The sequence below is a fragment of the Euprymna scolopes genome, chromosome 35 (assembly GCF_053919585.1).
Source record: "Euprymna scolopes isolate OS-2025 chromosome 35, ASM5391958v1, whole genome shotgun sequence".
NCBI lineage: Eukaryota > Metazoa > Mollusca > Cephalopoda > Sepiida > Sepiolidae > Euprymna > Euprymna scolopes.
In genome coordinates this window covers 29,117,451-29,141,497 of record NC_136516.1, presented here as the reverse complement: position 1 = coordinate 29,141,497, position 24,047 = coordinate 29,117,451, and the positions used below count along the sequence as shown (strand labels likewise).

The 24,047-nt window shown below is 36.2% G+C and overlaps 1 protein-coding gene across 1 annotated transcript in view; it reads right to left on the bottom strand.

Annotated features, from left to right (window-relative positions):
- LOC145259770 (b(0,+)-type amino acid transporter 1-like) overlaps positions 1-24,047 on the bottom strand; it is a 135,929-nt gene that overhangs the window by 44,755 nt on the left and 67,127 nt on the right. The window contains exons 3-4 of the mRNA XM_080117513.1: positions 18,774-19,037; positions 11,113-11,238 (exon numbers count right to left, since the gene is read on the bottom strand). Coding sequence (XP_079973639.1) covers positions 11,113-11,238; positions 18,774-19,037 — 390 coding nt within the window. The remainder of the gene's footprint in view (positions 1-11,112; positions 11,239-18,773; positions 19,038-24,047) is intronic.

Sequence of the window (24,047 nt, the reverse complement as noted above, 5' to 3'; positions counted from 1 at the left end):
ATGGGTTACGTATCCGGGTTCGGTAATCACACATTCTTCAGAAACCAATTAGAAGTGTGTTCCCAGCAAAGGAAATTTATGATATGTAGATAATAAGTCAAAGTTGCACAAGCTGAGGCGAAGAGAGAGAGAGAGAGAGAGAGAGAGAGAGAGAGAGAGAGAGAGAGAGAGAGAGAGAGAGAGACAGACAGACAGACAGACAGACAGACGGAGGGGGGGGAGAATAGCTTAAATAAGTTTTCCCAGCTCAACCACTACTGTTTATTCTAGCTGTTATATCAGATTGACAAGAACGTTCTTGTGGTTGTCAACTTTTAAATTCGGATGAACATATCTCGGCTCAAACAAAAATGTATTAATCGAAATAAGTACCATCAGAATCAACACACTTTTGCCAACGCAAAACAAGTGTATTTATGCCAGTAACATAAAAATCTTGCGTTCTGGTGGCGATGAAGTTGCTGAAGGCATTTTTAATATCGCTTAGGTTTTTGAAGTATTTCTCACGTAAAAAGTTGTCGAGATGCTTGAAAAAATGGTAGTCGCTAGGTGAGAGGTTTGGAGACTATGGCTATTGCAGAGTTTCGCAGCTCAATTCGTTCAACTTCTGCAGGGTCGGTTTAGCAACGTGCGGTCGGGAATTGTCGTGAAGAAGAACTGGGCCTTTTCTGTTGATTAATGCTGGGTATTGTTGGCGAAGTTTCTGATTCATTGTATCCATTTGTTGACAGTACTTTTCCGCCGTAATGGTTTCGCCTGCATTCAAAAAACTGTAATAAATGAGACCGGTCGCAGACCACTAAATAGTCAGTCTGACCTTCCTTTGGTTCAACTCTGGCCTCGGGAAGTGTTGTGAAGCTTCGTCGGCGTCTAACCACTGAACTAAGCGTCGTCGGTTGTCGTAAAGAACTCACTTTTCATCGCAATCCACAACCCGGTCGAAAAATGGGTCTTGTTGCATAAAAGAAGAGACTATGACACTTCATAACGGCGTTTCTTTTGGTTGTCGTTCAATTCATGAGATACTCATTTATCAAGTTTTACCACTTAACACACACACACACACACACACACACACACACACACACACACACACACACACACACACACACACACACACACACTCTCTCTCTCTCTCTCTCAAGTGGTTGTCGTATACGTCTGATTCAGAAGCAAGTTATCTTCTGTGCAAATTGGCTTCAACTAGGGCTCTTAATTGATCGTTGTCAACATCCGATAGCCGACCACTACGCCCATCATCTTCAAGACGCTCGTCGGCGCCACGAAATTTCTTAAACCATCACTGTACTGTGCATTCAGTAGTAGTTCTTGGGCAAACCGCTTCGTTCATATCGCGAGTTATTTCAGCAGCTTTTCAGCCTAGCTTGAATTGAAATAAGAAAATTGTGCGAATTTACTTTTTTTTCCATTCAACGTTCTAAAAAAACAAACATATAATTGCTTTAAAACGATTGTAATTTAAACGATTAGACAGAGCGCAAAACGCTCTTTAAAATAATATATAAAGTAAAGGTATTATAACGAAAACTTATTTGAAAATTGAAGTCAAATTTAAAACTTTCTTATCAATCTAATAGAAGTCAACCATTTACATTGAGATGACTGGCGATACACAGCCTTTGCAAAGTTAATCCTCGTGCAAAAATGAATGAAATTATTTTTGCTTGCAAAGAAAAATATCTTAATTTTTGTCAAATGACTAATTAGTAAATTGTTTGCCTCTCACAAAGAAACAAATAACAATGGCAAAATTATTATCAGTGCTCAACGGAATTAATAAAAAATATTGAGAGCAAACTTAGTTGTGGACACGTTCGTTCAACCAAGCAGAGAAAAAAGAGGGGTAGGTAGTAAGAATTAAGATACACCCATTCAATTTGAAACCAAGGCGTGACAGACCAATAAATAAATAAATACGATTTCAAACGTACAGACCATCTAACCTTAAGCATGGTAGACCAAAATTTCTATTTCAAACTTAAGCGAGACCGACTGATGAAAATGATATTCGAAATTTAAATAAGACAGACCAAATCTCCTGTGACAGGACAATCAAAATGATATTTTAGCATGACAGACCAAACAATTTTATTTCAATCTTAAGCCTAACAGACCGATGCAAATGTTATTCAAAAATGTTACAGACCAACGAAATTGCTATTTCAAGTTTAGCTTGACAGACCAACGAAAATGTTAGCCTTGTAACTCTCGTTTCTCTTATATTTGTTCTTAAGTCCTCACAATCCATGAGCAATGTTTCTGACAAAGAGAAAAGGATGGCTGTTTTTTTTTTGTCCGAATTCATCTAACACTTAATCTTTGCTAGTTTTTGACCTTGTAATACTTTGTCTGAAGCGATTTCTATTAAAAAACAAAGCCCTGAAAATTTAGATATCTCTGATGTTTGTGAAATTCTGGCAGTATTTATTAAACACCGTTTTGTTTTGTATGGGGATATTATCGTCAGGAAAAAAAAAAGATTTGATAATTGTCCGTGTTCAATTTCATTTCTCATTTCCTGAAAGAGACTTTAAGTTTCAAAAGAATAGCTTTGTCTTTTGAAAGAGATCGGCAACAGGTAAAAACACAAGCAAAGCATCATCTCACACTCCCCTTATTGTTTTTGACGAAGAGTATACACCAATAATGTAAATAAAGAAATTATGGATTAAAATATGGTTTAGAAATTAAATGTATGAGGTATGGAGTAGCATTGTAACTTTCGCTTCCCTTATTTTGTTCTTTAGTTCTCATATTCCATGCAACGATGTTTTTGACAAAGGGGAAGGAAGAATTGCTGCTTTCTGAGTTCGAATTAATTTATCTAACACTTATCGTGTAAAATATAGTTTAAAGTTAAGTGTATGAGGTATAAGGCAGCCTCCTAACTCTCGTTTCTCTTATTTTATCTTTTAGTCCTCATATTCCATGTGCGATGTTTCAGACAAAGGGGGAAAACTGCTGCTTTTTGGATCGGAACCTATCGCTCTGACGCTTATTGGCTGTTTTTGTTGGCTGGTTTTTGACCTTGAAGCAATACTTTGTAGCTTCTAATGTAACGTAGCGCATGTTTATACACGCGTTAAAATGTAGACATCCGGAACTCCACACGTCGTAGCAGAGTACATCGCAAGGAACGCAGGACAAGTAATAACTCGACTCCTTTTTTTTGTAATAACGTCATTTATTTTCGGTTCTTTTCCCGAAGAAAACGTGATTGTGCTCCTTCTCTCTGACCCCTGTCCTCTCAAACGTCTCTAACATGATCGTCTCCTCTAACGTGCTCTGTCTTTCCTTTTTATAGTATTTTTCGTTTTCCTTGCCGTGACGTCATTTCGCACACGGCTCGGTATTTGCATATAGCCACCATACGCGCTATATACTCTGTTACACTAATACCAAAGGGCGTCATGCCTTGTCCGAAGTGATTTCCATAAAATAAATAAAACGTACTAAACGGATCGATGTACAGAGTATTGGACACGTCTAAATCAAGATACGCCCATTCAATCTATGCGTTTAACGCTGAAAATACTATTCATAACTGAAGCGTGACGGAACGATTTAAGGACGTAAACAAAAAGAAAAATGCTATAAAAGCAATTTGAACAAAGGAATAAATTATAGGACAAATTCTATAATGAAGGACGTACACGTTTCGAAATGTTTATCCGCATGAGTTCCTCGCGCTCACACCGCTGAGAAAGGTATGAACCCTTTTTACACCTCTCCCTAACAATGCAAAAAGCCGACACTAATTGTCACTTAAGTGATGTCTGAAATTATCTTTGTATTTGCCTAGTACTTAAAAAAATAATGGGGCATTTTGAATGTCACCAACAAACATTTCTTACACGCATTTAAGCAAATTCAGTCGGTTATATAATTGCCACGTATTCGCAACTGCACTAGAAAGCGAGAGATTGGCGGCCCGTTGACCTACCCCCTTTAGAGGCCGTCGTCATCTCGTACTTGGCGAGATTAATATATTCATAAGATGTGAAACATTTGTAAGTTTTTTTTTTGTGAGAAAACTTGTGAATATCCAATGCCAAATACAGCTGAAATCAAAAAGAATTTCGTAACATGGGAGGGCACGCCTCTTGTATGTAGGGAGAGGGGAACACACACACACACACACACACGAACTTTTCCTAAACAGTTTCAATCAGCTTTGTGAAAGACAACGAATGTTCCTGTAGAAGAAGGAGACATGGCCATTCTCTGAGGAAACAAAGTCATCTAACTTTCCCTACCATCTCCATGAATTGCTTGAGGTTTTGTCATTCACGGCAAAATTAATATTTTCAGTTTTCAGAAAAACCAGTCATAAGAGGGAATATCAGCTTCCCCTTATTTAAAAAAAAAAAAAAAAAAAAAAAAAGAAAAAGAAAAGAAAAGAAAAGAAAAGTGGATTTCGATTATAAAAAGTAGACATCCACCATTTCTGTGAAATTTTGAAGATTTAAGCGGAAATCCGCTTTTTCTGGATAAAAACTACAGAATTCTGTGAAAACGTGGATAACTTACATCTCCGAGGATTTGAAGACAAAATAAAAAAACCCAAAACACAGGCAAGAAAAAAAATACAGTGTAATATTTATGCTGCTGCTACTACTACTACTACTACTACTACTACTACACAAACACACACACACACACACACATATATATATATATTTATATATATTTGTAATTAAATAATTTTTACCTACAGACACTAATGTTTCTATTGGAAATATACTTAACAAAACTTTTTAGGGAAATTTGCATAAGTGACTTTATGCAATTTGCTCACTATTACTTTCGGAGAGACTACATATATAACCACTAAAAAAAGAACCTTCGACAAGCAGTGTTCAAAAAAAAAAAACAAAAAAAAACAGAAAAATTCTAACATTTTCCAAAACTGTTTAACAAAGAAAGGGAGCATGCACAACAGTCATTTTATAGCGAAAAATTTGAAAAAGAAAATTCAAAACAACAAAAATGGCATTAATAATTTGGTTTGAACTGCTAAATAACAAGAAACAATAAAAAAAGAAACGAGTCTACTCCCTTTGAAAAAAAAAAATCCAATAATGGATTTTTCAATAAAATAAAAAACAAAACAAAAAGCACTGACAAAAAATCTTTTCAAGGATATAAAAGAAGTCATACTCGAGGATATTAAAGAATTCATTGCGATGATATTACAAAATTTAAATGGCTACTTAGAAAGACTTTTACATGGGAGTTCTTAAAGACCTTTTGGGGGAACAAGAGGCCGAGGAAAAGACTACTGGCCAAATATGAGATTTATTACTCTTTAAAGCGTAATAGAGCTACCCATGAAATAACCATGTACCTTAATAACCTAGAGGAAATGTATTATAAATGGACTCTTACTACTTTGTTAGTAAAAAATCAAAAACAACTAAGAGCCATTGACTAAGATGTATCCAAAGTTAATTAATGGAATGGAACCTCCCTTAACAAATGTATATTTTTAACTTGACAATCTTTATTTTTTTATTTTTTTTTTTTTTTTTTTACACAGTGATCACCACTTATCAAGGCCCGGAAGCCACTCAGGGATAAGGGGTATTGCAAGTACATCCGTTAGTGAGGAGATTTTATGAAGTGTTTAATTAGGGGGGCGGTTCATTAGGAATTTGTTAACATTAGACTTGAAGACATCCAAGTTGTAGTCCGGAGGGAAGCAGGCAGACGGAACAGAGTTCCACAGGCGTGCAGTTCTAAGAAAGAAGCTTTGCTCATGAAATCCGCGTTTTGATTTAGGCACAGATATAGAGTGGAGGAAATTTTTCACAGTGGATTCAGCTAGACGGGTGTTTTTCGTGAAAGATTGGCGAGGGGGGACCAGGGATTGGAGTTCAGATTAGCACCTGCCATGAAAATAACGATAAAACAAGGATAGGCTCGCAACGTTTCTTCTGTGGGAGAGGGGTTGCAGGGTAGAGAAAAGGGCATCCCCCACTAAACCACGAAGTCTATTTTGTACTCTGTCAAGGCATGATAGGCTGTTTTTGGCAGCTCCTGCCCAGATATGGCAACAGTATTCCATCCTTGGCCGTACTTGGCTTTTATATAGATAGAGAATTGCATCAGTAGTGAGATATCTTCTGGAGCGGTAGAGGGATCCCACCATCTTTCCTGCGACCTTGGCAACAGACTTGATGTACGTGTTCCATTTCAGATCAGGAGTAAAGGTCAAACCCAGAAGCTTGTCAAAACACGGGGCCTCACCCAGACGAGAGCCATCCATCACAATTGATGCCAGCTAGGGATCAGAGCGTTGATGATGTAAGGATAGGAGTTTGGTTTTAGATGCATTAAAGGTAACTAGCCACATCTTCCCCCACTGAACCACGCGCTCGAGATCAGAGAAGAGAGAATCCGAGAGAACTTCGTCATTTACAGCCTTTGATGTGTTGCCGTAGATGGTCGTGTCATCAGCATAGATGTCAACGAATGATTTAAGTATGTGTTTTATATTGAATATTGTGAATTCTTTTGATAGTGATGTAAAATGGGTCCTAAACTTGAAGTTACTAAGAAAACCGCCATGGACAAGCCTGCCGTGCACAGAAACCAAAGCTGTCACCAAATATACCAGCATCATCTAAACCATAATCATATATATATATATGACTAGCATTTCAGCCCAGCGTTGTACGGGTGCTTGGAGGTGTATGTTGAGCAAAAAAAAAGAAAAAGTGGTAGTAGAAGGCAGGCTCGAACCTGTACCGTGAAGGAGTAAAAGGACGGGAAAAAACTTGATGTCTTTGCTGTTACGACCACCGTCAAACCGGAAGTGACGTAAGTTTAAATTAAGGCTAGAAAATTGAAAAGAGAGGATGACTTTCGAAAATATCTGCGAATAAAACGACCCCTCCCTGTAGAAAAGTGTCCAGTTGAGGGTGAAGAAATTAATGTTTTTAGCCAATTTTTCGGTATTTGTCGTCTGAAGGGTCGAGCTTAAAAACGATACTGATCTTGTGAAAATCCGTCGCCTCTATCGAAAGTTTTAGGCAGACATGCAAACATACATACATTTATATAATGGTAGTTCAAATTTTCGACCCCAACCGATTAAAAAGCTTGCCCTATCTTTGAATACCCTTTATGTAAAATTTCAAATGTTTAGACCAGAAATTGTTTGAGTAATTTAGTAGAGACCGCAGATGTCAATTTTTTAAACTTTGACCCCTATTATGACCCCTAAACATTTATTGTTTGAGGCTCAAATCAAGTTATTAATTTAGACCCATGTCCAAGGAATCTATATCTAAAATTTCAAGTGTTTATACCCAATATTGGGGGAGGAGTTTGTTAGAGTTCTCAAAGGTCAAATCGTTGAACTTTGACCCTTTAACAGCCAAATTTCTGGCCGAAAACGGATTATAAAGATTTTCCCAAATCTCAATACCCTGCATATCAAATTTCTAGTCTGTAGACTTAAAATTGACAGAGTTATTGGGTAGGGAAATGCACACAGACACACACACACATAGGTTTGCTTTATCATTGAAAATGTATTTTTCAGCTTAATTTTATTACTATATATATTTAAATAGTTCTTTTCTTTTTTTTTTTTTTTACAAATAGGTAACCACTTATAAGGCCCGGAGACCACTTGAGGATAAGGGTTAATGAGTGTACGGTAGTCAATGGGAAAATGTAGTAGTAATCATTAGTAGTGGAAATTTGGTAAATTGGATTACTTAAGGGGACGGCTCATCAAAAACTTATTCACATTGAACTTGAAGACGACTATATTGTAGTCAGTTGGAAAGCAGGAAAATGGAAGAGAGTTCCACAGGCGTACAGTTCTGAGAAAGAATCTTTGTTCATGAAATCTATATTTAGGTTTAGGCACAGATAAAGAGTGGGGAAAATTATTGATAGTACTTTCAGCTAGATAGGTGTTTTTCGTGAAAGTCAGACAAGAGGGAACCATAGATTGGAGCTCAGACGAGCACTTGCATGAAAATAACGATAAAGCAGAAACAGGTAGAGAATTGCATCAGCAGTGAAATATCTACTGGAGCGGTAAAACAATTTTCCAGCAGCCTTTGCAACGGATTTGATGTATGTGCTCCATCTTAGATCAGGAGTAAAGGTCAGACCCAGAAGCTTGTCAAAACATGGAGCCTCCCCAAGCCGAAAGCCATCCATGTCAATTGATGCCAGATGGGGATCAGAGCATTGATGATATAAAGATAGAAGCTTTGTTTAAAATGCATTAAAATTAACCAGCCACCCTTTTCACCATTGTATCACGTGATCAAGATCAGAGGAGAGAGAATCAGAGTGAACTTAGTTATTCACAGGCTTTGAAGTGTTGTCCCAGATAATAGTGTCATTAGGATAAATGTCTATAAATGATCTTCGGATGTGATTTGGGAGATCATTGATGTAGATCAGGAAGAGAGTTGGGCCCAGGATGGACTCTTAAGGAGCTTCTGATTTCTGCGCATCAACCACTACTCTTATGAGCCTATCAGAGAGAAATGATTTAATAGCTGCAGATTTTGTGGAATAGACCTTTATGTCATACCCTATCAAAGACCTTTGATATGTCAAGAGCAATTGCCCTAGAAAGGAAGCCTCCATGAAGAGATTCGCTAATGCTATGAGATATAACCGTGAGCACATCTGCTGTAGATCTAGCAGAAGGGAAACCATATTGCATGTCACTAAGAAGGTTATTTTTGCTGAGGTGGTTGACTACTTCTCTATTTAACACAGATTCTAGCAACTTACTCATGACGCACAAGAGACTGATTGGTCCGTATTGAGAGGGAAATGATCGATCACCTGAATTTTTAAATATGGGACATACTGATGAGGGTTTCCAGGGTATTGGGAAGCAATTCTCCTTAAGACAATGCTTAAATAGCTTTGTAAGTATGCGAGCTAGTTCTGGTTGAACACTATAATAGGAATGCCGTCAGAGGCAGTTGCTTTACTGGAATTGAGGTTTTTTCATTAGCTTGGCAACATCATGCACAGATATTTGTATGTCGCATAGCATGTTTTCTGATACAGGAGGAAATACTAGAGGTTGGCACCCTGACCACATAGGGTAGAATTAACTGCAATATTTCTTGGCAAAGAGTTTGACGAGATGCTACCTCAGGTTCATTGATAATTGTTGGAATAGAGCACACATTTCTATTCAGGACCCTGTTTGTTATTTGCCAAAACCAGTGGGAAACAAGTCGCTGCTCAGCTACTTTGGACTTGACAGACTGAGTTTACAATTCTCTTGCATTCTTTCTTACTGCGGTTGCTGGCAGTGCTGAATATGGCTTTAGTCTCAGTACATCTTTTGCGTTGGAAGCAATGGAAATAGTGATTTCTGTGTGCAATGGCAGCAGAACATTCTGGAGAGAACCATGGCTGACTGTTAGGTTTTTGCTCGAGTTTTTTGGAGGGTATGAAGCGGTGAAATATACCTACAATTAACCATTTCATCAGGTCTGATACGTCTGTACAATCCTTACTAGAGCGATGAATGACATTGTCAGCGATATATTCTGCTTGGGTCATCTTGGAGCTTCAGATCTTTCAACATCATCTAGCCCAGTCTGAATAAGTGCTCTTTATACCAGTCAAGTATGTGCACGACAATCAGTTCAATAGTGGCTTCATTGCTGTCGGGTTAAGGTATAGTTTTGTTTAGCCTTACGAGGTCGATTCTCCTTAATGTTAGCTTATCTTTGAAAAAGGGCTAAATTATTGCTAATCGCCTGAAGCACACTTTCCAGGGAATATCGAGAAGGTTTCTCATGCATTTTGTAGGCCAGAATGCATTTCATTAAGTGCGCTGGCCTTTCAAAACCTAATCTGACCTTGTTTCTAACTTTCTGCAAAGGAGATAAATAAGCATAGACCCACCTCATCGCCAACCCTGTCAGAGATACGTCCTCAACGTTTTTTTCGGTAGAAGATACCAACTTGTAATTAATACTAGTTGACATAGTCCTGTATTCGTTAATGTCATTTTAGTTTAAATATTTAAATTAAAAGAAAATGAGGTATAAGTAAAACTTAAAATTTAAGGAATATATATATATATATATATATATATATATATATATATATATATATATATATATATATATATATATATATATATATATTTAAAAAAGTAATAGGCGGAAGTTTCTCGAGAGCTCTTTCGGCTATCATCTCATCAGGAGAAAATCGATAGCAACCTAAATAATATTGTAACGAAAATAAAGAGTTCTATTGGGGAACTTATTAAATGTGCCAAACGTCCGGGGACACTAATTAAATTTATTTACATTTAAAAACGATTAAAATATTGGCACAACGAGGGAGAAAAAAAAAAAAAAAGCGGGAGAAAAAATTCAAAGTTCCCCAAAGAGAAACAATGCGTTTTCTCCCGCTTTTTTTTTTTTTTAAATAATTAATTGACTCACCAAAGTTTTATATATCACAAATTGAAGATAAAAGATCAATAAATAATATATTCAAATTTAAAACAAAAAAATGTAGTGTTTTTTTAAGAAATTTACCTGTAAAGTCCGAAGTTTAAAACCTTTTTTTTAACCACGTTGTTTTTTTTTTTTAATCAAACCTTGGTCCTTGCTCCTTTAATTGAAAAAAAAATAGGGTTTGAATTAAATTTTTCGAGTAGTTATAAGCTTGGAAACACAGGGAGGTCGAATTATTCAATATTTTTTCACAAAGTTTCTGACACACATTGCATGCATGCGCACAGATGTAATCAAGTACATATACAGAGGCATACATATATAGATTATATATATATATATATATATATATAGAGAGAGAGAGAGAGAGACAGAGACAGAGAGAGACAGAGAGGGGGGGGAGAGAGAGGAAGGGGTTATTAAAGAAATGTGTTACACACTAAAAAAAAACACTTTTTTTTTTATTTTGTTATCTATGCTCCGGGCAACACCGCGTAGCCGTGCTAATTAGATCTAAAACAATCCTCCTTTTCATCGGGTTTCAAGACAATCTGACTCAGTCAGAAGGTCTCCTGAGTGCTTTTAAATTAGTCATTTCAAATCCAAAATGTGGCGTACTTACCGAGTGCCAGATAGTAAATTCCACCGCCGGCAATAATTGCTATCGCCAGCAATTTCGCGAACGTCAGCACATTCTGTACGATTGTCGCAACTCTTACACTCCAGGCGTTAATGAAAGCGATCAACACTAAAGATAAGAAGGAAAGAGAAACGAGAGATAAATCTATTAAATAAGACAATTTGGCGGGAAATTCAAACAACAACAACAACAACAACAACAAAAATAAATGCAATGTTGATCAATAGAAAGATTATTTCAATTTGTTCTCGGATTAAATGAATCTCTTTCGTTATACAGTAGAACCCCGGGATACGGCATTAATCCGTTCGCTAATATTGCAGCAGTAAGAATTGATTATATAATGTTAAATTGAATTAAAAAAAAACTAATGCTGCAATATTTTAAGTAATAAATTTATTATATATTTTTACTAGAATATCTTGTCCTTTTCTTTTCCAGATTTAACAACTAGTCCTTTACTTTTTCCGTGTTTAAGCTTAACAATACTATTTTTCATGCTCGCATTTTTCTATTGTAATTTATGATTTTTCCAGGCATCCAATAAATTCACCTGTTCTTTGTTTAATTTCAGTCTTATTTTTTTGCCCCGGTAAACACATATGTAATAACGATGTACAGTACTCGTCTGCTTCAATAAAATCCTCCAATTATCTCCCTTTCATTATTTAATTCTGTCTGTTTCACTGTTACTTCTCTTTTCGCGACAGAAGTGAATTAGTAGCAACACTAGGTGCTGAAGCGACGTGGTTCATATGGAAACCAGTCATAAAAAAACCGTTGCTCACCTCCTTATGTCTTTTTACGATTTTGAACAACACTAAATTCATCATAACTTTTGTTTTACTGAAAGAAAATTGAAAAAAGTTTTCACAATATAGCTGAGAAGGTGATCTACAAACTATAATAATTATTTGAAATTTGGTCGAAAAGTGAGTAAGCGGCGAAGTTTTAAAGCAGTTCTAAATGACTAAAACTGTCAATTAACCCTATCACGGTAGTGAAATGATATATATATTTCTGTTGAAATATGATTTTATATTTCTGTGTGTGTGTGTGTGTGTGTGTGTGTGTGTGTGTGTGTGTGTGTGTGTGTGTGTTTATTTTAACCTCCACCAAATGTAATAAAAAAAATCATTACAGATTGTTTCTATCGACAGGACAATAATGTTATCCTGGCGATTTCTTCAGATAATTCAAGTCAAGTTTTCTTTATTTTTTACTGGAAATATTTGAAGTAATCGACAGAATAATATTATTGTCCTGTCGGTAGAAACAATCTGTAATGATTTTTTTTTTAATTACATTTTCACCCCTAACAAGGCACATTGCCACTTTGGTGTAGGGGGTTACTATCAGGGGCAGCAACTACTGGGGCACTATGTTGGGATTTGGGCAGCAAGATGTCGGTTCACGTTGCACTTGAACTTCTGCATGTCAGTACAGTTGGGGAAGCAGGGACCTGGAATGGAATTCCAGAGCCTAGCGGTTCTGGGGAAGAAACTACTGGAGTAGAAAGATCTTTTACATCTAGGGATCTCTACAGTGTGGGGGTGGGATTTTGCAGCCTGTCGGGTCTGTCGAGGGTGTTCACGTCGTGGGGGCACAAGTGCTTGCAGTTCGTCAGAGCATTCACCATTAAAATACTTGTAGAACAGGCAGAGGGATGCAACGTTTCGTCAATGGGACAGACTGAAGCTTAGATGCCAGTTCAGGGCCTATCAGATTGGCGACTCTCTTTTGAACCTTTTCTAGGAGCGAGAGACTAGCAGCAGATGTACCAGCCCAAATGTGACAACAATACTCCATACATGGGCGAATGGTGGCTTTATAGAGGTACAGGATACTTTCAGGTGTCAGTACTTTTCTAGCACGGTAGAGACAGCCTACCTTCTTCGCAGCAGCCCTGGCAATGTTTTCAATGTAATTGTTCCAACTCATGTTTCCTGTGAACGTTAGGTCAAGCAGTTTGAAAGATGTACTCTCAGATAGCGAGTCACTGGCCATTGCTATTGGTGGCAGAAAAGGTTTCTTGTAATTATTGAAGGAAACCAGTTTAGTCTTGGCAGCATTGAATGTGACCATCCATTTTTGTCTCCATTCCACTATAGATTGGACGTCATCCTCTAGTGTTTTTGCAAATTTAAGAAAACAACTATAAAATCCCCAAAACCCAAGGTTGAAATAATAAAAACATATTCAGCTAAAGTATTGAGCACTTTTTTCTCCGTTTTTTAACAAAAACAACTCCTAATATATATATATATATATATATATATATATATATATATATATATGTACTAACAGAAGTACCTATTGTTGACTGGGTTAAAATAGGGTCTTCAAAAATGGATTCCGATTTATGAAAGTATGAATGATTATGAAAAGGTGGTGTGGGTGTAAAGAAATAGTTTTAAACTTTTACAGTATCAAAAGAAAAGCAACCCCCTCAAACAAACATGAGGGGGTAGTAATGGGAACCTTTATAGACACGTATGAACACTAATTAGGGTTTCCCACTATAAATGACTCCCATGAGGCTCCATCTCTGTTGGTGTGAGTGAGCGATGTAACCCGTCAAAACCTCCCCCACCCATGGTGGGTTGTCTTAGTCCCCTTCCCATAGTGGGGTTAGCATGGCGTTCGGTAGCTCTACATCAAACAGTGTGAGCATGTATAGGGTTCTAATATATAAGTGACACCCCTGGGGCCCCCACTATGTTGGTGAGGGTGAACGGTGATCCCATCAAAACGTCCCTCACCCCACCATGAGTTATCCTGCCATATTTGTAAACTCTACAAGTGTAAATCAAATGGTGTGAGCGTATAAGGGGTTCCCAGTTATATGTGACACTCTTGGGGCTCCACCCTGTTACCGTTAAAACCTCCTCCCTCCCTATGGTGGGTTATCTTGCCATATTAGGTAGCTCTACATGTAACGGTGTGAGCATGCACAGGGTTTTTTCCCTTGGGGCCCCGCTATCGTAGGTGGTAGGTGACTTTATCATACACATGTTTTGCTCCTTGATACCTTCTCTAGCATTGTATCTGGTCAGTTTAGTAAGATAGTAAACCATATAGGAGTCTATTCGTGTACAGCCATACACTGATGTTGAGCTTTATATATGCCTAAAAGACTAATTTTTTGCACTATTTAGAAAAATATCGGTTTTATCAAAACATATTTGGTGATTAAATATATTTCACATTCTGTGAAATTTCCACTAGTCTTGCTAGTATGTATTATTTATATACGTCATACATTTCATATTGAATGACTAATATAATTTTGGATTTGTTCAATCAATCTGCTTTGATTAATTTGATACAACTTAAAACACCAGGCAAATTTTTTATTTAATTGTCTGAATATTTTATTTTGATCACCACCTATACAATGTATTTATGTTAGTGATATAATGCACTTAGCGTGATACTTTACTGCAGTTCCACAGTATCACCATTAATATCTAGCACCACTCGATTGTCTCCCTTGGCATACAGTTAAAGACTTAGAGACATGCCATGGAAGGTAAAGGTTTGTAAGTGAATATTACTGAGACCAAAGTGGTGATCAATGGTTGTTGTGTTGAAAAAGTCTGGGAACAACTACATAGTTTGTGGAAAGGAACTTGGAGACAACTCAGTTTTTTTTTTAGTCCTTGTAAGTATTGCATATACAAAAAGGATAGTGTAATTACAATTAGGTTGAGATAATAATCAGTGAAAGTGTAAATAAATAAAGATGAATATTTGGATGAGGATGCTGTTGAGGTTGTTCAGAACTTTTATTACCTTGGTGACACCATTGGAGTACAAGAGGAGCTGACACTAGTGTGATAGTAAGAATTAGGAATCGGTAGAATAAGTTCAGTGTAATTTTGCTATTACTAACCAACAGAGCGTTACCACTGTCGAATAAAGGAAATATGCATGTGTGTATGCAATGTGATTATATATACAAGGTGCCTTCAATAAGTTTCCAGACGTTTTTGTACAGGCATTTAAAATTGTTGTAGACTTATGAAAATTCAGTATGTTATTGCTATACATTTTATGAGATGACTGATCAATTTTTATGATTTCGAGTTCAAATGAACAGCTACACTAGGAAGTGAATACACCCTACTAAAGCCTGCTGGCGAATTTTAAGAATGCAATCTGGATGTGAGGACACATTAGAAGAATGATATCCAATAAAATTCTGTTTTAAACTTGGAAAAAATGTCACAAAAGCATTTGGAATTCTTAAGACTGCTTTTGGATCATCTTGCATGAATCGAGCATCAGTTTTTGAGTGGCATAAGAGATTCAAGGAAAGCAGGGAATCTGTGAGGGATGATGAGAGGAGTGGGAAGAGTAAGGAAGTCAGAACACCAGAGTTGATCGGCCAAATAAAGAATTTCATAGATAAGGATCGTCGTGTGTTGAGAGAGACAATAAGTGCACAATTTGATGTCAGTGTGAGAACTGTACATGCAATTATTCATGAGGAATTGAAGATGCGGAAGATTTGCGTGAAGTTTGTCCCAAGAGTACTCCATCCTTGTCAGAGTTCCTCACTCTTCCTATAGTTTAGACTTGGGTCTGTTACTTTTAGTTATTCTCTAAATTCAAGGAAAACCTTAGACGCTATCGTTATGAGATAATTGAAGAAATGAAAGAGGCTGCGACAAGAGCCATTGACATGCTTACACAAGACGACTTCCATGGATCCTTCCAGAAGTTGTTGAAACGGTACAAGTGCATTGCAGTTGGAGGAGATTACTTAAAACGGGTCTAGAGTTTCATGTGCGTGCTATCCAAAAAAGCGCCTGTACTTATTGAAGTAACCTTGTAGAAGTAAAGCCTTGTAAGGAAAGGTTGAAGATATGTGTTGCATAGAGAGAAAAAAGTGATGGTCAGTAGTTGTGGTTGAGTCAATTTCCCTGCTCAGTTTGTAGAAAAGGAGTTGAGAGAAGCTCAATTTTTTGTGTTGTACTTGTAAGTATCGAGTAGGCAAGAAGTGCGGTGAAATTACAGGTTGAGGGATGATGACCAGTTTGTGTACCAGGAGTGTAAAACAATGGAAATGGATGAAAACTCAGACGTGGAGAAATTACATTTAGATGACGTGGCTTTCAAAGTTGTCCAGACCTTTTCTAACATTTGTAATACTACTGAAGCACAGAGAGGAATTAGTATTATTGTAATATCAAGAATTATGAATGGACGAAGTTCAACAGATTTCTTATATTAATGACCAGCAGAAAAAGCAGACTGCCAGAAAAAGAAGAGTCTATAAGGCTTGTGTAGTTAAATGAGATATGTTCATATAGTGAAAACTCGACGGTTTACCTGTTCTGATAAACTAAATTCTATAGACAAACCGATTATTTTTATTTTTTATTTTTGCATCCAAAATCAAGATTATCTCTTTTTACTAGCAACACTCCGATTCTCACTGTAGGCATTTCCACAACCGAATCTGGGGTGTCACAACTTTCATAGAAAGGACTTGCAACATAGGTTCCAAGGGAGAGTTAGGGTTAAAGTTAAACTACCCCTTTTTTTTCTTTTTTTTTTTACATAGGCATCACCACTTATCACGGTCAAGAGGCCACTCGAGGATAAGGGCTAAAGAGTGTACAGTAGAAATTGGACAATATAGTAATCGTTAATAAATGGAAATTTGGTAAATTTGTTAACAAGTGGAACGGCTCATCAAGAACTTGTTTACGTTAGACTTGAAGACAACCATACTGTAGTCAGCTGGAAAGCAGGAAAACGGAAGACAATTCCACAGGCGTGCAGTTCTAAGAAAGAAGCTTTGTTCATGGAATCTACGTTTAGGTTTAGGCACAGATAAAGAGTGGGTGGAATTATTAATAGTGTTTTCAGCTAAATGAGTGTTCCTTGTGAAAGTTTGGCGAGAGGGGACCATAGACTGAAGCTCAGTCAAACACTTTCCATGAAAATAACGATACAGCAGAGACAAACGCGCAACATCTCTTCTGTGAGATAGAGGTTGCAGGGAAGAGAAAAGGACATCTACGAGGCTACGAAGTCTATTTTGAACTCTATCAAGGCAATGTATGGAAGTAAAACGTGTCCAATAAGACTTGAGGATATTGTATGTTATATGCAGATAAATAACATCTGAATGATAAAATCGATGTGTAATGTGAGTTTTAAAGACAGATTTAGATCTGATGACCTCGGAGGAAGTGAGGGTTGAGGATATGCGTTACATGATAAGAAATGATATGCAAATGGTACGATTGATGTGTAATGTGAGTTTTAAAGGCTGGAATAGATCTAATAAGTATACTATATTTTGCCAAACATCTATAATATAAATCTCACCTGTCTGTTTAAATGTATCTATGTATGTATGTATTTATGTATGTATGTATGTTTGTATGCCTGCCTAAAACTTTCGCCAGAGGCGATGGATTTTCCCGAGATCAATATCATTTTGAAGCTTGACCCTTCGGTTGGTTGTTGGTTGTTTTTGTTTTACGGCATATCAACCTTTTTCAGGTTATTTAATGCCGAATCTAGTTATTTTGAGGAATGATTTTTAATGGAGTATTTTTTATTTTTTTAAAGTCAGATTCTATTTAACCCATAGTTGGGACTCTAACAGGTACTACCACTCCGGGTCAGAGTGGACCTGGGAGCAATGGCAATTAAAGGGTGGCTCCACACTTCCCAAGGCCCGAAAGGTGGGGCCTCACCATCGGATATAGTTTTAGGTCATATCCAGGACCCGACCCTTCGGACGACAAATATCGAAAAATTGTCTAAAAACATGAATTCCTTCAAATTGGCCAAAATCATTAATTGCTTTACCCTTAACTGGGCACTTTTCTACAGGGAAGGCTCGCTTTTTCGCTGATATTTTCGAAAATCATCCTCTCTTTTTGATTGTCTAGCCTTAATTTAAACCTACGTCACTTTCGGTTTGGCGATGGGCGCAACAGCAAAGAAGTCAGATTTTTTTTCATGTTCTTTGTCTCCTTCGAGGTACGGGTTCGAGCCTACTTGCCTACTACCACTTTTTTTTTTGGTTTAACACACACTTCCAAACACCCGGGCAACGCTAGGTACCCAGGCTAGTCTATAATATAAATCTCACCTGTCTGTTTAAATGCATGTATGTATGTATGTTTATATGTCTGCCTAAAACTTTCGACAGAGGCGATGGATTTTCACGAGGTCAGTATCGTTTTGAAGCTCGACTCTTCAGACGACAAATACCGAAAAATTGTCTAAAAACATTAATTCCTTCACTTTCAACTGCGCACTTTTCTACAGGGAGGGGGTCGCTTTTTTCGCCGATATTTTCGAAAGTCATCCCTCTTTTCGATTGACTAGCCTTAATTTAAACTTCTGGTTATGAACCTGCCTGCCTGCCTGCCTGCCTGCTTACTACCACCTTTTTTTTTTTTTGCTCAACACACACTTCCAAACACCCGGACAACGCCGGTAACCCAGGCTAGTTTATCATAAAAATAGCAGCATGTAAAAATATTGATTCAAATACTTTTTCAGAAGTTCAATTATCAACTCTGACTTAGGGTTAATGTTAGACTGATTGTCAAGGACAAATCACACCTACTCAAGCTTTGCAAAAGGTATGAAAGTATACATCAACTTACACATTGTGCATATGGTAATCATTTTCACCACCGAATCTGGGGGGTCACAGTTTTCATAGAAGGGTTTTGCAGCGTAGGTTCCAAGGGAAAGTGAAATGACGGCGAACATAGTTGGTCTGATGATGAAAAGGCCGACCCAATCGAATAGGAAGCATGGTATGGGCCCGATGATCTTGCCAAGGGGTCCGTAAGCAAACAGGAAGTACGCGTGTTCGGCTCCAGATTTAGGTACACATGTACCAAGTTCAGCATATGACAAGGCGCCTAAAAAAAAGAAAGAAAGAAAAAATCAAACCAAAAATGATTGTGCTGCATTGAAAATAATATCCACAACAAAACTAGTGTCCCCAATGATGCTGGGTCAAACAGAGCTAAAAAGGAAAAGATAACAAAATACAAAAATCTTATGTACGACATGAAAAGAAACTGGAATCCTAAGAAAATCTCCATCATTCCAATTATTATAAGAGCAACATGAAAAGAATTTTAAAAACTACTTGGTGAATATACAAGCAACTGCACTTAAAAAGACAGTTAGAATCTTTAAAAAAGATCTCTCGGTTTGACTGTATGAGATAGCGAGTGAATGTCTGCCATTGACCGGCCATTATTAATTTTGAAACACAGCTGCTAGGCGTAAGTGGTTATATGAACTATATTTAGTTTAATTTAGTTTTATTTAAAGGAGGTGGAGGCATAAACAAACCGACGATCAATCAGCCTCAGTATGAAGGAGAAGGCACGCTCAAGTGCTTTTAAACGATTTTAATCGAGTTCTTCAATAAATTCAGTAAACGCAATTTTTTTTTTTTTAATTCATCACACGTCTGAAGACGACTCGTGAGAGTTGAAAACGATTGCGGTTATGATGAATTTCTTTTTACATTCGAACAGAAAGTTCGAACATTAGCCTGCCAAATAGAAAAGATGGATCGCAATAGAAACAAGCAAGAATTATCCTTATGTTCAACGAAACATGCGTTAGAGAAAAAATTTGTGCCCAAATATACCAATATATATATATATATATATATATATATATATATATATATATATATATATATGGATAGATAGATAGATAGATAGATAGATAGTGTTTAGTTTAGCTAGCTAAATAATCAGTCATTGTTATTCACGTCTATAAGTTAATGTCTTCATAAGCCAATGACTGGACTCCACTCATACAAAGCTTCAGTAAACTGCTATTTCATATTACATTGTTTTGTATAACACGAATTCCATACAATTTAGCTTGACAATGCCCACGAAGATTAAACGGCGAAGATTCTGTGTCGCGTAGTTGGCATATATTTTCATATAAACGGTTTCCGAAAAAAAAACAAAAAAACTCATGTCAAGTAAATTTATTTTAATAAAAAATTAACAGCCGTTTTTTCATAGAGAACATTGATAATTATACGCTCTGTTACACACACACACACACACCCACACACACCCGCGTGCGCGTGTGACTGAGATAAGAACGCAATGCTAAAGGTATTAATACGCAATTTTTACTTTCCAATTAGATAATTATTACATCACCCACAGGATTTTTGTCATGGTTGAATAATCATTATATGTCAGGCATTACCGGGGATATGCATAGGATTCTTTCGTCATGATGTCACATCCTGAGAAATAAAAGAAATCAAATTGTATGACATCCCTCTTCAAGCAAGGCAATCGTTCTGGTGTGACCGACACGCATTTCTAATTCATGTTCAAAGTGTCCCTATTCTTATCATAAAGGTCACTCGAATGTGTGATTAAATAGTAAAAAAGGGCAGAGTTAGAAGATATAAATTGTTTTGATTAGTTGAACAACATCACATGTTAGGGAAGGGTGTAATTTTATTAAATATTCAACAGTAAAATTCGAATCTGATTTTATATTATTATTATTATTATTATTATTATTATTATTATTATTATGACTTTTCTCATTATGATGATATGACAATAATAATAATAATAATAATAATAATAATAATAATAATAATAATAATAATAATAATAATAATAATAATAATAATAATAATAATAATAATAATAATAATAATAATAATAATAATAATAATAATAATAATAATAATAATAATAATAATAATAATAATAATAATAATAATAATAATAATAATAATAATAATAATAATAATAATAATAATAATAATAATAATAATAATAATAATAATAATAATAATAATAATAATAATAATAATAATAATAATAATAATAATAATAATAATAATAATAATAATAATAATAATAATAATAATAATAATAATAATAATAATAATAATAATAATAATAATAATAATAATAATAATAATAATAATAATAATAATAATAATAATAATAATAATAATAATAATAATAATAATAATAATAATAATAATAATAATAATAATAATAATAATAATAATAATAATAATAATAATAATAATAATAATAATAATAATAATAATAATAATAATAATAATAATAATAATATACCAGATTTAGTTTTGTGGGAGAAAAAGGAACACAAGGCAATAATCATTAATATAACAGTTCCAGCTGATGTGAATGTGGATGAAAAAGAAAAGGAGGTCGAAAAATACCAAGACTTGAAAAGGGAGATAAAAAGATTATGGAAGTTGAAAAATGGAGAAGTTGTACCTATTGTGATGGGAGCTCTGGGAAGTGTAACAAAAGGGTATGAAAAGTACATTGAAAAAATTAGGATCCATTGCAATGTTGCAGTACTTCAATAGACTGCCTTGTTGGGAACCACCAGAATCTTGAGGAAAGTGCTGGAAGACTGAAAAAAGATGTTGATAGTTTGTTCATTTGTTATGATTCGCCTATCAGTATAAAATCGGCAATACCAACAGCCAGACATAAAATGTGAATAATAATCATACAAAAAAAAAAGCAGCAGCAGATTATGGCAAAAGCTTCCAAGATATATAACAGGCATAATAACAGAATTCAGCACTTTAACGATCACAAGTTATTCAAAACAAACCAGTCAAAGTTTTTAGAAATCTGGAAGGAGGTGGAACGAAAACAGTGGTTCCTAACCCTCAAGATGCTACAAAGTTTTGGACAAGTACATGGTCAAGAGAGACTTCACACAAGGTCGATGCTGATTGGGTCGCAAGAGTAAGTGAAAGACTGGAAGGTCACAAAGAAGAGGATATCCACATTTCTATTGAAGATTTGAGAAAACAAAGGAAGTTCATGCTTAAGTGGACCTGAACCTGATGGAATTCATGGGTACTGGTTACGATCTTTCACACTAATTCATGAGGAGGTTGCTGTTTCTCTGGATGATTGTGTCAGATTGTGCCAGATACCAGAATGGCTTGCAGTGGGAAGGACTATTTTAATAATGAAAGACCCTGGTAATGGGCCAGATGTTGAAAATTATAGATCAATTACTTGCTTGAACTTGCTTTAGAAGACACTGACAGGGATAATCAGTTCAAAAGTATATGACAAGTAAATGGTTCACTACAAGTGGAACAAAAAGACAGGAGGAAAAGGTGTTTAGGAACAAAAGACCAAACTATCGATTGATAAATGTATTTTAAAGAACTGCAAAACGAGAAAAACAAACTTGAATGGAGCTTGGATAGATTACAGGAAGGCTTATGATATGGTGCTGCATTCGTGGGTATTCAGGACGTTTAAAATGGTAGGGGTGACTGAAAATATAATTGAGTTCAGAGGGGAAAGTATGAGCAGTTGGAAAACCAACCTTTTTTCAGATGAGAGTCTATTAAGGACAGTCAACATCAAATGCGGTATCTTCTAAGGAGATTCCTTTTCGCCACTTCTATTCATAATAACACTCATACCATTGATACATGTACTAAGAGAGATAAAGATGGAATATCAACTGGAGAAGAATGAACCGAAGATCAGCCACATGTTATTTATGGACGATTTGAAATTGTTTGGCAAAACAGAAAAGGAAATTGACTCTCTGGTTCAAACTGCACAGCAGTGGAGTGAAGACATGAATATGGAGTTTGGAATTTGCAAATGTGCAGAAGTTAATCTTAAACGAAGGAAGAGAGGAGACATCGAAAGCATCATTTTGCCATATGGTAAAAGATTAGGGGATCCTGATGCAGAAGGCTACAAATACCTGGGGGTGTTTGAACTTGATATGATGCTTTGCAATGAAATAAAAAAAGAAGATGAAAGAGGGGTATATGAGGAGACTCAAACTGCCCCTGAAAACTACACTGAATGGTAGGAACCTGTTCTCAGCCATCAATTCATAGGCTGTTGCTATAATCCAATGAAGTACAGCTTTTGTAGGATGGACACAGGAAGAAACGGAGAAGCTGGATAGAGACACATAGAAACTGTGAGTCAAATATGGAGCACTTCACCCAAATTCTAATGTGCTCAGGCTGTAAATCTCAAGGACAAAAGGAGGAAGAGGGCTGATTGGGATTGAAGAATGTGTTGAGGAAGAGCTTAGAAGTGTTCACCACTACTTGGTTAACAGTGGCGGAGGAGGAAGAGCTAGATAAAGATTTATTGGAAGATAAGCAGAAGTACAAGGAAAGAATGGAACCAGAAAAGTTGACGGAGTTGGTAAGAATAAAACTTTATTGTCAGTTTGAGCGAGATACTTAGGCACAAAAATGTTAGAACACGTTGGATTTTCTGTCAAAAGGTGACTTGAAAAGAGAAACAGAAAATCTTATATTTGCTGCTCAGGAACAGGCTCTAAATACAAATGCAATAAATAAAAACATCGATGGGAAAGACTGTTTTGATAAGGGCAAGTCGTGTGGTATATCTTTTGAAACAGTGTCACACATTGTTAGTGTGTGTTCTATACTTGCTCAAAAAGAATACAAACCTCGCAAGGAGGAAGTTTTTACAATTCTGTACTGGAGTTTTTGCCAAAAGTTTGGAATCGAAGTACCAACATCACCCAGAAGGGGTAGTGAAAAATGAGGACGCCATAATTCTCTGGAATTTCATGATTCCGGGTGACCGAGAGATAACTTACAGGAAACCAGATATTGCAGTTGTGAACAAAAAGACCAATGAATGTCAAATTATTGGTGTGGCTTGCCTAAACACCATCAACTTAACAGGCAAGAAGAATGAGAAAATGCGCAACTATTAGAAACTAAGGGTGGAGATCGCTAGCTTGTGGAATAAGAAAACTTCCATCGTGCCAATAATCATAGGTGTGCAGGCTCAATTCCTGATGATCTTATGAAACAACTGAATTCCTTGGGAATCAGATACAATATCATC